This window comes from Hibiscus syriacus, unplaced genomic scaffold (genome assembly GCF_006381635.1).
Source record: "Hibiscus syriacus cultivar Baekdansim isolate YM2019G1 unplaced genomic scaffold, ASM638163v2 tig00112249_pilon, whole genome shotgun sequence".
In the NCBI taxonomy this organism is placed as follows: Eukaryota; Viridiplantae; Streptophyta; class Magnoliopsida; order Malvales; family Malvaceae; genus Hibiscus; species Hibiscus syriacus.
This window is the reverse complement of record NW_024063281.1, coordinates 265078-277320: the sequence shown is the minus strand read 5'-3', so window position 1 is coordinate 277320 and position 12243 is coordinate 265078. Positions and strand designations below refer to the sequence as shown.

Here is a 12243-nt window from a genome sequence, read left to right as displayed (position 1 = left end):
TTGAGAATTGGAAGATTGCTCTGATCCACACAAGTGGATCACATCTTCAAATATATCTAATAGATACACATTTAGTGATGGAGCTGTTAGCCATACAAAGGGGTACTATAGTATTAATATTTCACCATTCACCAGGTTTGGACTTGCAGACCAGCATAAGTTGCCACCAAACATTCTTTTTCTATACAGAATTTACATGTCGAACGAACCCGGACATGACACCTGAATATACAACCGATCGGGGCCACGACGCTGTATGCTTTTTTACGACCGAAGAAGTTCTGGCAACCCAAAAATCTCAGCTATGCCAACATTAAAGGATGTCACGGACGACAACAGAGTCCGATCTTCAGGAAGAAAAGCTTCCTTCCAATGCTCTTAATATTGCATCGGTATCGAATCTAAAGTTTCTGAAGCTCTTTCCAGGACCGGTGTCAGGCGGCTTAGCATCGGATGGAAGCTTATTAGATTTGCTCTCCACAATCATCGAGTTACTTCCTATGGAAGTGTTTTTTGCTTTCCAGATAGAGATTCCTTAACAATTCCAGAAACAGCCATCAGAAAACACACACACACTAGAACATCTCCATGGTACAAGTAGTTTTGCTGTGCGGCAGCCTAATTTAAGGTGATTTTTAACCTAAAATGTTAGTATCATGTTCAACCTAAAAAGTTACACAATGTGTAATATTTTCGGTTGTAACCGAAAAAGTTACATTGCGGCGGGTTTAGGGTTTCCAACTGAAAAGGTTATACAATTTGTAATAATTTTGGTTACAACCGAAAATGTTATGATGAAGATAATATTTTCGGTTTCAACAAAAAATGTTACCCTTGTCCAACCTAAAAAGTTACGATATTGATAAAATTTTCAATTGCATCTGAGTTATGCCCTTTTTTAGCCTTATATTAACAAGTTATATTTTAGACGCCCCCATGGTACCCAAATCTTTAGAGAACATGATAACTGTGCTAAAATTAATAAATCAAACTAATATGATTAAGATAAGGCTTTCAAATCTTTATGTTATCAAACTCCAACAGTAGATTAAACTAATGCCGGAACGTAAAATCACAGTAGTTGAGTTAATTGATGATACAGCTAAGTACCTAAAACGTAAACCGAAAAATAAAGGGAAAGGGAGAAACCTTTTAGAGGCAAATCTGGTCTTGGAGGTAGCGGGGGCGGATTCTTTGAAATCCATGACTTCAGAGATCTGCATATAGACGTCATATATGACCAATTTATCCAACAATGTAAAAGCATTTGAAAATTAATCATAATCACAAAATACTCACGCTAAGAAGGGGGCAACCATATAAAGCTTTAGGCCAGTGATCCCTCGAGATATTACTTCATTAGTTGCTGGCTGAAGATCATCAAGCCGGTGCCAAGCAATTTCCTGCAACCATACCAAAACTGGCTGTCAGCATTGTTACTATTTAAGAGATACAATATCTTAGATATCCTCTCCATTATTTGAAAAGAAAGTTATCTACAGGTCTTGGTTTTCTTAATTTTACTTCTATCGGGGCATTACTCCAAAAATATTTCCGTCCAAGTAATGGCACTTATCAACAAAAGAAAAGCATACACTGATCTCCTTTTTTGTAAGTGGGGCAAAGGCTGTATTGTCCTTTACACCAGCAACTATATAGAGCCGCACCCTCTGCTGGCCAAATATCACTTCAATGTATTCATCTTTGTTTAGGAGAGATGAAACATCAAAGCCTGTTTCTTCTAAGACCTGTATTTTCATTGAAAGTACATCAACAATCATAGGTGAAGAAACAAAAGAGAGGTAAAAGAATTCAATGACTAATCAATAGTTATTTGGATTCCCTTATCACCAAAAACTGAATGCATCTTTTTAGTACGATGTCAGCTCTGTTAGTTCTCTAAACAAAAAAGGGAAACATGCAATGAATAGATTACATGTAATAATTTACGTATCCATTGGCTCCATCCCAAGCAAAGTTTAATGACAAGTTTAATATAGAGATTGTCAACTCTACTCTAGCTTATACTATTGAGAGGTGAATGAACAGACACGAAAGCTAGTTAATAAGAAAAATGTACATTCCACTTTTCTTCCTCAGCCATATCATTTACAACAAGAGAGCAATATCATTTTGAAGTAACCATTGAATCTACAACAATCTGTACAACTTGAGAGTAAGATCATTCTTAAGTAACTGTTGAATCTATAGCCATCTGCATCAGCTAGTAGAATCTAGTTACTGATTTACTACTCTCTGAGTCTGAAGAGCTCTTACAACACAGGATAGCTCTATCATGTATGCAAAAGGTTAAACCATCAACCAAAATTTTCAATGTGATTCTTTAGGAATCCGTTTCCAGCCCTTCACAAAAAAATAGTTAATAATAATAATAATAAAACCTAATCCATGTGAAATAAGCTTACTTCTCGAATGGCACATGCATGATCCTCCTCGTCTTTGTTCTTCTTTCCACGTGGGAAACTCCAGCTTGTCCCTTTCCATCCCTTGACTAGGAGGCACTATTAAATGCAGAAACAAACTTAGCAAAGACAATCTCAGAATGAAAGTTTACCAATTAACACCAAAAAATATGATAATACTAGAAAATGTTATACAACTTGACTTTAATTGCAAAAAATAGCTTTCATTGAGTTCCACCAATTAGAAAACAACATTTGGATGAAAAAAACCAAGAAATACTGATGCACATGCACTAAGAGAAAAATCTCTGATAAATATATCATCAGATCAGAAATTTGTGGAAAGACTAAAGAGGAATAGAGAGAGAGAGAACAGGAAAGTTCTGCTCTTAAGCACAGCTGAACAGATACATGAATGCCTATGCCTGAAGTGTATTAAAAGGGCTAAAGCCGAGCACCATGAAGTCAACTTGTTAAAATGGTTAACAAGCAACAAGAAAGTGATATTTACTCAAAATAAAAACTGTCTAGGTCTAAGGACTTCTTGTTTTTATCTAGAAAAAGGAAGAGACTCACCCGTTCATGTGTTTCATCCAAAATAATTGCCCCAGTTACAGGAACTCGAACCTTGTAATCAGTGAAATCTTTAAATATATCATCTATATGAGCAACGTAAGGCCTTAAAACATCACAGCTATTGAACACTGGAACAAGTTACGGAAACAGTTTTGGTTTTTGGAAAAGGAAATAGAGAATATTGCCGACAGAAAAAAAAAGACCATGCTCATAGCATGGAATAACAAAAAGAAGTCAGAAAAGGCCAATAGTAATAGTCTTCCAACAGCAAAATAACATGCCAAGTCAAAAGATATCTAGACTTATGCTACACTTAATAGCATAAATTCTAACTTTCATTTTTTTTATAGAATACTTTCATTTTGGATCTTAATAGTATTAGCTCAAGCTCCAATCCCTGTTATAAAATAATAATTTTCCCTTTTCTAATGGTCCAAATTAAATGAGATAGTTCAGATGCTTGTAATCATGATATAAACTAGGGGAGCATATCACCTAAGATAACTGCAATACAATTAACCAATCAAATTTTTTAATTGTGTAGCAGTCACAAAAATATTATGTGGAACTCATGCTTTTACGTAGTGGACCCTGGTGCTAGCAAGTAGCAACAAGGTCACACAGCAGTAAAAATGCATCAGATATAGGATACATAAAGAGGTGAACTCCTTCAGATTCAGTGACTTAAGCGATGGATTTTTTTCCACCGTATTGTCTTCATAGAACCAGTGTGCATACTCCACAAGGAAGAGAATTCTCTCAAATGACTGTTGGTCCTCTTTCGGCACATTTAAAACAAACCGACTGCACAACAATTATAAGTGATAACTTTAGAAAAAATCAGAAAGGGGGGATGAAAAAAGGCAATGTGTGTGTGTGTGTGAGAGAGAGAGTGTTGCATCATACAAACAGAGCATCAGCTAATAATTGGATTATATCAGTGAAACATAAGATATGGACTTCCTAGAAACAAAACCAATTTCCTCGGTGCATTTTGCTGGTTCTGAGAACACATCCAGTGAAAAACTGGTTATACAGCTTGCCAAAGAATAATTAGTAGGAAAATAAATTTCTATTGTGTTATACTTGGGGGATGATGTACCTAAAGGCTCAAACACAATCTAACATCTAAAGGCTACAGCTGCTTGGAAAAAAGGAGTTATTTTGTTTCAATCTTCTCTTGCTTACTCAAAGTATATATTCTAAACAAAAGCACACAATATTCACAGTTTTGAATCTCTTTGGCGTGATTCAAGAAATAGGAACCCATTCCATAGACGATGTAGTTTTACAAATTAATTATCGTTTTACTGATCAAAGATTTTGTATATAGCTAGAATGACTCTTGATTACCAACTACTAATTTGTAAAGATAATTCCATAGACATTATTTTGCTAAAAAGTGCTTGAGCACTTCAAATTAAGAATCCCGGATACCGAAATGTGCAATATAAAACCAGTTTTAGTTTGCATAACAAATCCATTCTCAGTAAACATCTTCAAAACAGACATTTTCAAACAAGGAACATAAAAAATCCATGTGCTAATAAACCACACTCAACAATTAAACAACTGAATTCAACTACTTCTTCTATAAACCCCACATCAGTCAAAATCAACCGAAAAACACACAGAATACTGGAAATCGAACACCAAATTCTACATAAACAAAAAGAAAACTGAAACCTGCAAAGATCATCAAGGAGCTCTTGAGGAGGAAGACCGTTCTTCAATGGCGCACTCGAAGACCGATGTATCCCAGACATAGCTCTTTCTAGTTCCAAAAAAAGGAAGGAAAAAAAGAGAAACTAAAACCCTAAACCTAACTAAATTTTAGAGAAAGATCCAGAAGATACTAGAAGAAGGTTGAAATATTACCGTAGTTTTTTCTTTTCTTGGTTGTCTAAGATTATCGGAAAGTGGAGGTGGAAAAGGCGGAAAGAGAGGTCCCGCCGGCCGCCGGGATCTCTCAATGGGGGATGGTGAGTGGTGACCCGAAATTAAACCGTTTCTCCGGCTGCCTCTCTGGAAAATGACTGACCTCTTTGTGGATTTTTTAAATTTATATGAACCGTTGATGAACCGGGCTTGAATTTACGGGTTCGAGATGAAACGATTCGAGTATTATCTGTTTAAAATCTTTTTTTGATAATTTACAAAGTACACACATATTCATCATCTGCTCGAACTCAAAATCTCTAAAAAAAATAATACTTTATTTAATTTTTTTATATACTCATGACCCACTAAATCTGTTCATTGTTGGATAGTTTTTATTTTAGTTGTATCGAATAGATAATTTTTAATAAATAAAATCTCTAAATTGAGCATCAAATTTAATTGTTTAAAATATTTAAAAGATAAACTATGTATTTGGTATTTAAATTATTAATTTTGGTCCGTTTTAATACATAAACTTTAATTTTTTTCAAAACCGTACCTAACATATAGTTTTTGTTTCATTTTAGTACTCTACCATTAAAAACTTAACGCGTTTAATACTTTAACTATTAGTTTAGGTTCGTATTAGTACCTAAACTTTCAAATTTTTTTTAAAACTTAATTTTAAATTTTGAACGAAGGTATCAAAATGAAACAAAACCTAAATGTTAGGTATGATTTTGAGAAATTAAAAGTTTAAGTACTAAAACAGACCAAAATTAATAGTGTAGGTACTAAAAACAAAATTTATCCATATTTGAATTAATCATAATCAAAAATTTAAAATTTTAACTAAAGTCAATAAATGACAAAATTAATAGGACGAAACGAAATATAATCTTAGAAAATGAAGAAAAAATATATGAGTGTTTTTTTTTTAAATTTAAATGTCATTCTAAAAAGTTGTCGAATTAATATTTGTTATAAATTAATTGTTTAGTACATTTGTAGGTACCTAAATTATATCTTAAATTGATTTTTAATTTTTTTTCATTAAAAAAATGTGCATAATGTTTTTTTCGTTACACTTTTAGGTGCATACCGTTAAAATATTCATTAAATGACACGTGTTGTGTTCATATTTTTTTTTAAAAAAATAATGTTTTTAAATAATATTTTATCTAAAAATACGTGACACATGTCAGTTAATGGGTTTTTAATGGTAGACACCTAAAAGTGTAACGAAAAAAATATTAGGCACCTATTTTTAACAAAAAACAATTTAAACACCAAAAATCAATTTAAAGTATAATTTAGATACCTAAAAGTATATTAAGCCTAAACTAATTCTTGAATTGGTTTCCTTTTAGTAAAGACACGCCACTCAAACGTAGGGATGGGCATAGGATCCGAACTCAATGTGTTCTAACTTGACTCGATCGGATGGGGTCGATTGTTTATTTTAAAAAATAATGTTCAAGTTGGGTCGAGCTTTTTAAAGGTTATTTTCGGGTCGGGTTTAGTTTTAAGGTGAAAATACCTGACCTAACTTAACCCGAAAAAAATATAATTTTAACTTATATATTTAGAGATAATTGTAATAATATCCATATATATATTATTTTCTTTCAATTAAATCTCTATTTTTATTGAATAAAAAATAATATCTTTTATAAATATATTATTTTGGGTTGGGTCGGATTCAGATTTTATCTCAAAAAATCAAGTCGTGTGAAGGTGTAAATTTTTCGGCATATCGGTTGAAGATTTATAATTTTTAAATCAGATCAGATGGATCGAAAATCTGACCCGACCCGACTTATGTTCACAGCTACTTAGACGTGATTTTCAAAAGACACTATTGATAAAAAAAAATTAACACCTTCTGCTTACATGGCAACAAAACAAACCTAGCTTACAAAGCTTGGGTCAAGGTGGAAGAAAATAAAAGGAGAAATGCTCACGTGAGATAGCCTTAAAGTATAGCTAAAAAAATATGTTATCGGAAATATTATTAGACGTTAAAAATGATCGGTTTTATTATTATTGGACGTTTTAACTGGATTTTTGAAAGAAAAAAAATCGAAAACATTATTAGGCGCTAAAAATGACCGAAAATATTAAAAAATAATATTTTAAGTAAAAATAATAATATTTTAGCCTTATATTATAATGTCGCACTGTAGAACTTCCAAATAAAATAGTGAACCAAAAATATGAAAATGTTATATGATTTTTTTTAAAAAAAGAGAAATGTGTGTAATACAAGTCAAATACACATTTTTTTCATGTCGAACGACAAGATTGTTTCTGATATTTTAGTGGTCCGGGACGAATATAAAAATTAGGTCTCTAATAATAAGTATCGAAAAAAATAAATTATAAGAGCAAGAAAAATAAATATTTTTTGTAAATTATTTTTATGGCTTAATACAAAAAAATAAGTACCTAAACTATGCCTCGAAAAATATTTTAGTGTCTAAAGAATTTTTCGCTAATAATAGCGCCTAACATTTAATTTTTAACATTTTGATAACAAAAATATTATTTTTAATTATAAAAAGAAAAAAATTAATTTATTTACAAAAAAACCTAACTTTTTACTCAAAATATAAAAAATCCTAAAAAATTAAAATCTCCCGTTTCAACCCCATTATCAACCGTTGTCAGCCATCTCTAGCCACCATCGTCATTGTTGAATGGTTAGATTTTGATCGTAATTGAACGATAGTTTGAATGATGGCGACAATGTGGCTTATGGACGTCGAAATAGGCCATAATTGATAAAAACGGTGACAATGGCTTGAAAACTGATGAACCTTTGAATGCTTCTCTACATCAAACGGTGATATGTTACGACGAAAGATTAAAGGGAGTTTGATCGAGGGTCGACGGTGCCGATGATGGTGGTGGTGATGGTTATCGCCGGCCGAATGGCCGTCATAGAAGGGGAAGGGGAAACCGGAAAAAAAAAGGTGGGGTAAGAAATGGTGTTGCTGCATTGGGGGAGCTGGGTTTTTTTTTACAAAAAAATATTTTTATTTTCTTAAAAAACATCTCAAAATTACTAGAACGTGACATGTTTCACTTAACGGATATATTTAATGACGATTAACGTCAGAGCACCTAAAAGAATAACATTAAAAACATTATGCACCTATTTTTAGCGAAAAATCTTTTAGGCACTAAAACATTTTTCGAGACATAGTTTGAACACTTATTTTTATATTAAGCTTTTGTTATTGCTTTTAATAAACTATCTAATAAATACATAGTCGTCTCAGATATTTTAGGGCATGAGCGAAAGTAAAATATACACCCTTATAAAACAAAAGTATATTATAATACTTTGAATAGTTAATTTAAAATTATGTTAATAGATCGAGCTTCCTGCAGACGAAAACCTATAGTAGATAAATCCTCAGCCTGATCCCGAATTTTGTTAACTACTATAGTAGAATCCGATTCAAAGACCACATTCGTCCAGTGATTCTCGATGGCAAAACGCAAACCAGCAAAGACATCATGTATTTCCGCGAGCCATGCCTCCCCACGAGAAGGAGCCGAAACTGCCATACCACCCAAAGGTAAACCAACTTCATCACGTACAACAACTGGGGTCAAAAGCCCCATCCACATTAATTTTAACTACTCCGTGTGCTGGAGGATACCATCTATGTTGCACATCAGCAATCTTTTATTACCGAGGACCGGCGTCGGTGCGAACTGCTCCCCGAGCAGTCTGGTTCCTGGCCGATATAAACTCCTTTTGCAAGACCTATGCATTCAACGCAATAAGTCATGAAGGCTGAAATTGACCCACATGTACCTGCGCAGGGCCGTGGCAGGGTTTTCGGGGGCCCTGTACAAATTCGTATAAAGGGCCCCCTATTTTCTAGATATATTCGATTTCGGGGCAATAATAGTGGCGTTTTCTTGACAAACGCCGCAATAAATCCATCTATAATGGCGTTTTATCAATAAAACCGTAATAATAGTGGCGTATTTTGAAAAAACGTCGCAATATGTCTATCTATAGTGGCGTTTTATTGATAAAACGCCACTATATATTTTTTTGGCCCCATTTTTTGTGGCCCGCGCGGTCGCGCAGTTTGCGTCCTCCCAGCCACGGCCCTGTACCTGCGCATTACGCCCATTCCAAATATTCCAAAGAAGGATAACAAACTCAGCAAATCGTTTCGTAGGAAGTTTTCGAGCCAAATCCTCAAGCCAACACATTCCTGAATCCCCATCCAAAGCGCAAGATATACCACTGAAACCAGCCACTTCAAATGTTTGTTTAGCGTACCAACACTCCTTAAACTCATGAACAATAGTTTCCTCGACAATACAGCACATGGGGCAGGCCCCAGTACTGAAACCCGCCTCCCACAATCTTTTACCCACAGGCAGCCCATTGTGAGCCAATCGCCATGCAAAAACACGTATCTTCGGGATAACTGATAATTTAGTAATAGTTTTCGAGATACAAAAAACTCGGTTCGTTGTATGTGTTGGACATTGGAGCCTCCAATAGCCAGACCAAATAGAGTATATGCCAGAATCATGGAAACCCTAAATTATTTCTTCCTCTAGGCAAGGGGCGATAGTAGTTGAAAGAATTACCTCCGCATAACCCCTCATGAAGATTCCCAAACTTGTGACTCAATCCATATAGGTCTCCCAGGTTTCATGAACAAGGATGGGCGAAACTGCTCAGACGGAAGTAATGAGTAATCCTCAGTGAGCGTCACCCACTATAGCAAAACAGAGATTTAACGGCGTTTTTTTAGACCTATATGTTTAAAACGCCCCCAACTATCCGTAACCAAGTTCAGCTTGCTATTAATGCCGATTCGCCAATAAAGTGCCCTTGCCATCAATTATAGCACCTTAAAATCGCCTTTCCATGCAAAGGACCTTCTATCATTTAGCTTGGCATTTAGAATATCTCCATTTAGAAAACACTTTGCTCAACATGCACGTGATAATAGGCTATCAGGACACCAAATTAGGCGCCAAACCTGTTTTCCTAGCATGAAAATATTGAACGAGTGCAAATCCCGTAATCCCAGAGGGACCTCAATTATAAAGGTAAAAAGTGAGATTAAAAAAATTAGGGGACTCAATTTCAAAGTTAAAAATGAGATTGACAAAATTAGGGGCCTAAATTATATAAGTAAAAAATGGGATTGAAAAAAAAATAGGGGTCTCAATTATAAAGGAAAAAAGTGAGATTGAAAAAAATCAAGAGCTCAATTGTAAAGGTATAAAGTGGGATTGAAAAACTTAGGATCATCAATTATAAATGTAAAAAAATTTGAAAAAAATAGAGCCTCAATTATAAAGATAAAAAGTAGGATTACAAAAATTAGGGACTTCAATTATAAAGATAAAAAAAATCTAAAATTAAAGAAAATTAAAGGGTTAAATTATAAAAATAAAAAATATAATAGAAAAGTTAAGGGCCTATAAAATATAGGGGCCTAAACAATTGTTCAGGGTGTACCTTTAATAGCAAAAAAAGTATAACTTTAGTGAAAAGTGAAAAATAATTTAAAAATATCATATCAACATCGTTGTTGATTTATTAAAGATGGATAACAAACAAAATTAAAATATAACTTTTAGTATAATTTTAAAAAAATAATAATAATTGAATAACAAAAAAATAGAAATAATTTATTATTTCCATAATTTTGAGTCCCGGGCAAGAGGGGCCCTGGGTAAGTGTCCCTCTTGCTCATGCTCAAATACGCGCCTGTCGAACGGTTGTAATATACATCTATAAGTCTTATCTTCAATTACCGAATGTCTTTATGCTTAAAAACCTTTATTTAAACATGTGGGGGGGAACTCATCTAAACAATGTAAAATTTGAGAATCTCATGATCGCAAATGTTAAGATGTTAAAAACAAATCATGATCTTGATCAGACTTATATCGGTGCAACATTTAAAGATAATTTTGATATTGAGATTTCGAGTACTTCAAAAGGTAACAATTAAAAGAATTGACAACTCAAAACAACAATTCTAATCATGAGATTCTTAGATATCACATTAAGAATATTAATTTTTTAAATGATTAAATATAAACTTTTAATAATCGGTCATTGAACAATCGAAGATAAGACTTGTACACATGTGTCATCATAGTCCAACGCAACATGTTAGTTTTTTCTTTTTTTCAATAAAATCCATACTATATTTTTTGATGAAGTATGCAAATGGTCTCTCAACTATAGGTCATTGTTTTATTGAATTTCTGCTATTAAAAGTTACACAATGATCCCTTAACTATATGACATTACTTTATTGAGACACTTAACTTTTAAAAGTTACAAAATGATCATTTGACAATTCATATGTTCCGAACTCCTCCTTTTTCGTTAAAAAAATGACGATCGTCTGAGCTCAACGTTAACATGTTGATTGAGATATAATAAAATATGATCTCATAATCGTTTGAGTTACATAGTCTTTTAAGATTTTGGGTTCAGATTTTATCATATTTCAATCAACAAGTTAATGTCCAGCTCAAACGTTGTCAAATTTTAATAAAAATGACGAATTTAGAACATATGAATAGTCGAGTGACTATTTTGTAATTTTAATAGTCAAAGGACTCAACAAAGCAATATCGTATAGTCAAGAGACCATTTTATAACTTTTAATTGTCAAGAGACTACAAAATAATATTTTATAGCAAAGGGACCATTGTATACTTTACCCTATATTTTTATATTTTAGTCATTATTCCTTTCTTTTATCTTAGATCAACCTTCTTAAAACCTCAACCTTGATAAAAAAACGTTGAGTAATCGCTTTCAAAGAGTTAATTTGACCACCGATCGAATCGAATTATCATTAATCGAATTAATCAATTTTTTTCTTTAACCGTTAATCAAACTAAATATGTTTTTTGAAAATATAGACCTAATCGAACTTTGTTTGGTTAATTCGGATGGTGATCGAATTAACCAAATTATTTTATATTTTTTAGTTAGATTAATTTAACCTTAATAGATGCAATTTTTTATTTGGATTAAATTTACTTAGGTCTTAATAATTTAATGGGTCTAATGTGTTAAAAATAATTGGATCTGAATTTTTAATGTATTTTAGTTTAAAATATGCAATCAATATATATAATATATAATATTTTTGGTTAATTCAGTTAATTAAACGATTTTAAACCGAATTAATCGTCAATCGAATATTGAAAAAAAATAATCATTTCTCAAGCCAAACAATTTTAAACCAAATTAATATTCGATTTCTAGCGTCCAACGGGAAATGATCATGTGCGACAACCTTAATATACAGTTAAAAAAATGCTACCGGTTTTGTTATTATTTAAA

The 12243-nt window shown here is 32.8% G+C and overlaps 2 protein-coding genes across 2 annotated transcripts; both read right to left on the bottom strand.

Moving 5' to 3' along the window:
- Positions 1–5016, bottom strand: LOC120176555 (mRNA-decapping enzyme subunit 2-like). Its single transcript, XM_039182969.1, has 9 exons — positions 4878–5016; positions 4686–4773; positions 3652–3803; positions 3000–3127; positions 2427–2522; positions 1596–1748; positions 1300–1403; positions 1150–1217; positions 1–534 (listed from the first exon to the last, which is right to left on the bottom strand). The coding sequence occupies exons 2-9, from the start codon at positions 4763–4765 to the stop codon at positions 350–352; spliced, it is 966 nt and encodes a 321-aa protein (XP_039038900.1). The 5' UTR covers positions 4766–4773; positions 4878–5016; the 3' UTR covers positions 1–349.
- Positions 5017–8580: 3564 nt separating this feature from the next.
- Positions 8581–9514, bottom strand: LOC120176562. Its single transcript, XM_039182973.1, has 3 exons — positions 9507–9514; positions 9021–9408; positions 8581–8658 (listed from the first exon to the last, which is right to left on the bottom strand). The coding sequence occupies exons 1-3, from the start codon at positions 9512–9514 to the stop codon at positions 8581–8583; spliced, it is 474 nt and encodes a 157-aa protein (XP_039038904.1).
- Positions 9515–12243: the final 2729 nt, after the last annotated feature.

Excerpts from the sequence above, each read along its gene's own strand:
- LOC120176562 (XM_039182973.1), bottom strand. Across the intron at positions 8,659-9,020 it reads GGAATGGGCGTAATGCGCAG|GTCTTGCAAAAGGAGTTTAT; the intron begins GTACAGGGCCGT and ends TTGAATGCATAG.
- LOC120176555 (XM_039182969.1), bottom strand. The coding sequence starts at position 4,765 with ATGTCTGGGATACATCGGTCTTCGAGTGCGCCATTGAAGAACGGTCTT. Across the intron at positions 3,128-3,651 it reads GAAGGAGTTCACCTCTTTAT|TGTTCAATAGCTGTGATGTT; the intron begins GTATCCTATATC and ends AACTTGTTCCAG. Across the intron at positions 1,749-2,426 it reads ATGCATGTGCCATTCGAGAA|GTCTTAGAAGAAACAGGCTT; the intron begins GTAAGCTTATTT and ends ATGAAAATACAG.